Source organism: Amphibalanus amphitrite, unplaced genomic scaffold, assembly GCF_019059575.1.
Source record: "Amphibalanus amphitrite isolate SeventyFive unplaced genomic scaffold, NRLGWU_Aamphi_draft 001063F_arrow, whole genome shotgun sequence".
In the NCBI taxonomy this organism is placed as follows: Eukaryota; Metazoa; Arthropoda; class Thecostraca; order Balanomorpha; family Balanidae; genus Amphibalanus; species Amphibalanus amphitrite.
Genome location: NW_024882557.1, coordinates 180,697 through 185,400, shown reverse-complemented (window position 1 = coordinate 185,400; position 4,704 = coordinate 180,697). Strand labels below are relative to the sequence as shown.

At 50.7% G+C, this 4,704-nt stretch overlaps 1 protein-coding gene across 1 annotated transcript; it reads left to right on the top strand.

The window, feature by feature from the left end:
• The first annotated feature begins 1,000 nt into the window (after positions 1-1,000).
• Positions 1,001-4,111, top strand: LOC122369701. Its single transcript, XM_043344619.1, has 2 exons — positions 1,001-1,319; positions 3,265-4,111. Exon 2 carries the CDS (start codon positions 3,267-3,269, stop codon positions 3,672-3,674), a length of 408 nt encoding a protein of 135 aa, XP_043200554.1. The 5' UTR covers positions 1,001-1,319; positions 3,265-3,266; the 3' UTR covers positions 3,675-4,111.
• Positions 4,112-4,704: the final 593 nt, after the last annotated feature.

Sequence of the window (4,704 nt, the reverse complement as noted above, 5' to 3'; positions counted from 1 at the left end):
GTCACCTGGTGTGCGCCTAAATGTGGCTTGACTTTTGCCATAAGATGTGCTTATTGAAATGTCATGTAGGCATAACGCTGTGCTCAAGAAAAACTGTCCGATTTCTTGTCGCGTTTGATGTCCAAGCCGCCAAGTCCCGTGGTTGGCTTAAGATCTAACGTCAAAAGCGCCTATGTGTTTGTATTGTTCGCGTTGCGCTGACCTTAGTTGCTGCCCGGCCGGGGCCGACTAACGGTGGCTGGCAACAGCTGTAGATGCGGTCACGTGACGCCCTGGGGCGTCCTGGCGGTCAGTGCAGCGCGGTCGGCTGGCGGGCTCGCCACACTTGCGTTCGGAGCGGCCTGGGCCGGCGGGCGAGCCGTGCGAACGTGCGCCAAATCTTGGGCCGAGCGGCCTGTCGCTGTTGGGCCGAATCTCCTTGGGCAGTTCGTTTCTTTTCTTCTCTTTGCATTGGCAGGGAATACGTCCTTGATCACGTGGTGATGTCTTGCACCACTTTCAGGTAATGTGGGAATTAATGCGTGCTAATTCTGAAAAAGGGCCACTGTGCGTTGCCTCCCCCCCCCACACTCCCCTCCGCAGCTATCGACTCAGTGACTATCAGTGACTATCGAGAGAGTGACTCATCCAGTTATCGTACGGTGGCTCTCGAACTGGAGGGGCGAGGCTCTAGACAGTTTTGTAATCTAACCCTGGCAATTAGTGTGCGTTCTTCATTCTTCCCATGGTAAATGTGGGTGTTTTAGCAAGCATGGCGCGTTGTGATCATGCGTTATTATTTTTTACGACGTATAGGCTCCCACGGTCCCACGAGCCTTTATACCTACTAATGGACACTGAAGGTGTAAAACGATGCGATGCGTCCAATCTAAACATGAAACGCTTTCATATTGAAACAAACAAAGTGCTAACGGTCGTTACGCGGCCCTCTAGCTCCATTTTTGAAGGTGATTCCGGGTCCACGCTCGTCACCTTGTGCGCCGCACATTTGAGGACCTCTGCACGTCTCCCGCACTATCTTTGTAGTATCTTTGCGACTGAACTCTGAAAATCCGCCCAGTCAGTTTCTCGGCTGGAGTTTCCCGGTGTTTCGATAGACACGGGAACTCCCATAGCCACTGCCGTCTGTTTGCACACACGTTACTCGACCTGAAGCTTCCGCTGCCAACGCATTGGAGTTTCCGTGATATATGTGCTGCTGGTATATAGGCTGAGGGTGACTGTGTGTTGGCGTCATTCAGCAAAGGACCGCTCCGGAGATACTGTGGAAGGAAGCCGCATTTGAGGTCTCAGCTCGACTCAGCTTAGCTTAGTTAGAGGTGAGTGTTAGGGTATCAAACAGCTTGGTACATGGGCCCCGCCACCGGGGGGGGGGGCGGGCGGACGTGTCCCCCCCAAATATTTTACATTTTTAGCATTATGCCTATGGGTGCTGCATGGAAAGAATCGACTTCAAACGGCCTTCGTCCCCCCCCCCCCCCCCCCAACCAACGGGTCGTGACGGAGCCCTTGAACAGAGCTGTTCAAGGGCTCGAATGTACATCGTAGCTCTACGATGTACATAGGTACGGTACGGCTCAGCCGAGTTTGAAAAAAAAAAACGTTTTTACTGGACCGTTCCATGCTTCTATCCTCAGGATGCAGAAATCCTTCTCCTCCACACCGCAACCCCCCTCCGGGCTGGACAGGCAACTTAATCTCATGCGGGCTGCTCCCTTGGAGCGGCACCGCTGCTCCCGAGGGAGCGCACCCCGTAGCCGGGTGCGTGAGTACCTTGGTGCTGGCCGGCCAGTCCTTCGGGATGGGCTCAGCCCCGGTGACTCACTAGGGTGCCTGCCCAGACCAATGTCTCCCCCTAATTTCTATCATCCTTCCGGCTCTGAAATGGTCTAATTGGACCGAAAGGGCCTAACCCAACAAAACAAACAAACAAACAAACGTTTTTACTGTCGTCAGACTCATACTATTACAGATCATCATATTAACTGTCAGTGAACTTGTCCGATTCCAATTTTTATTCAATTCCAAATCCAATGAGAAGCCTCAGGAGCCCCCCCCCCCCCCTGAGGTTTTTTGGTTATATCTCCCAAACGCTTTGAGCTAGGAAGCTCAAATTTTCTGACTTTTTCTAAAAGGCTTTTACGCAACATTTCTGAAAATTGTGAGCTGATCTGACCTCAGGTCAGGTCACCAGAGGCGGTTTGGTGACCCTACCTCAGAAAAGTTTGCAATCACGCCAGAGCTAGAGTAGTTGACCGATCAATTTCTTCTCTTCAGGCTTTAGTTAGGGTACCAGTATGTGCAATTTGTATATCTCAGAATTTTCATATCTGTGACCTGAGGTCAGGCCAGACTCGTGACCTTTACATTGCAAGCCTATGGGAAAATATTGAAACGCCTCCTGCTTCGTGTAAACGAGTCAAAACCACCCAGTTCTTTCAGTATTACGGAAGATTATCTCATCGGTGATGATCCTGGTGCCGCTAATTGACAGGGGCACCGGCAAAGGTCATCTGAGGTCATGTGACGTCATTAATCGTTTTTCTGTCAATAAATCACGACATGATGGTGCTAAAGACTTGTAAGTGGTACCAAACTGCTCGCCTGGTCGAGGCGCGTCGTTTGGTATGCAGCATGACCATACCCCACAACCTCATTGATGAATGACCTGACCTTGACCTCATGTCAAATTTTAAATTGACCTGTGAAGGTCATCACATACTTATTTCGCATCGCCTCGGCGAGAGCAACAAAAAATGTATTGGTTTTATGTCTCTATGTTTCTTAGTTTAAAAGTTATATAGGTAACTAATTCCAAAACATTTTATCGTTGATGACCTCTGGTGACCTCAATATTGACCTGACCTGAAAATGTTTTATGTAAAAGTTGTAGATCTTTAAACGACCTATCAAACGCCGTTCGCCGTTTGTCGCTGCGATGTGTAGTTTTTGAGATCTGAAGGGGGGGCCGAATCGGCCCCCCCCCCCCCCGCCAGTTTCTTGTCCCGGCGGAGCCCGCCAGGAATAGTGTTAAATGTCTGAGCTGGTTTTATTTTACAGTTACCCATTTAACTGTCACATCAGTTCACTACATCATGATATGCTCTGTCTTCAAAATGTTCGATCATGGGCACAGTAGCGAGCACCGTCTTGTTTCTTTGTGTTTGTGGATGACACGTTGGGCCCGGTCTTCTGTGAGCCTGCACCATGTCTTGATGGATTTGTATAGGTAGGTACTATAACAACCGTGCCCCTACCCCACAGCCATGGACACAGTCATGGGTACATTGCTCGGCGCGCTGCGGCACAACTTCGCCCGTGCCGCCGAGCCGATGACCGCCCCACCGGTAAAGGAAGGTCAGGACAAGGACGGTCAGGACAATGACGGTCAGGACAAGGACGGTCAGGTCAGGGACGGTGAGGAGGACGCCAACCAGCGGTACGACCCGGCGCAGGACGCTGCTGAGAAGACCTACCACGCCGGCGAGGCGGCCGGGCGCGCCGCGGCAGAGGCCGCCAGCAGCGGCTTCACCGGACCGAGGAAGCACGACCCGGTCAAAACCGGCGGACTGAGGGTGTATGAGTCAGACAGCGGCACGGTCAGTGTCGGCGTGGGCGCCAGCTCAGACGGAACCGACCACGGCGTGGGGGCGGGCCTCAGACTGGAATGGTGAACAGTGCAACGGGGATAGGGTATGGATGACTGAGTGATCTCGATGGCGTTTTACGAAAGGATACGGGTGACGGTGTATATGGGTGGTAGCTGTGAGCTAGGAATTTATGTCTGATGGTGTACCAACGAACCATAGGCTGTGGATTTTCTGCTTGATTATGTTTATTCCTCTCCGATATTTTCAATTCTAGTCAGGTATCTGTTGACCTGAAATTGGAATTGTATAGAAGCTGGTGACTTATTGGAACACGAGGGCATACGCCGCCCTGCACCACACCGGTTGTCTACCTAAAACGATACCTAGTTTAGCGGTCACTAATGCCATGTTTTAGCGATGTTGCTATGAATTATTTTTGTCGGATGTGTCAATGCCCAATGATTTCAGCGAGCGTTAATTATTGTAATGAATGCGTTATGAATAAAATGAATGCGATTTCATGTCGAATATTATATGTATGTCGTCGATGACAAGTCAACAGTTTGCCGCAGCTTTACAAACACTGCTTTACGTTCAAATAAAAACAGCACACTTATCCATTCCACGTTACCTGTGTCTGTCTGTCTGTCTGTCTGTCTGTCTGTCTGTCTGTCTGTCTGTCTGTCTGTTTGTCTGTCCGTCCGTCTGTCCGTCTGTCCGTCTGTCCGTCCGTCCGTCCGTCTGTCTGTCTGTCTGTCTGTCTGTCTGTCTGTCTGTCTGTCCTGTCTGTCCCGTCTGTCCTGTCTGTCGGTCCGTTCGTCCGTCCGTCCGTCCGTCCGTCCGTCCGTCCGTCTGTACACTGTCTGTCTGTCTGTCCGTCTGTCTGTGTGATTGTGCCCCCAGGGGGTCCGGAAGCGGTGGGGAGTATGTTTTCAAAAAAAAAATGTTTAATAAAATTTCTTTCATCGGGGGTGTTTTTCTTTCCGAGATGGTTGCCGACCTGCGCCGTGCTCTGGAACAACCTCAGGTGAGTGTTTTCGGCTGGTAGATCCTCAAATGGTTGATTAATGAGTTGATTTTTTTGCTGTTTGATTTCTCTCTTGTTCAAACGTAA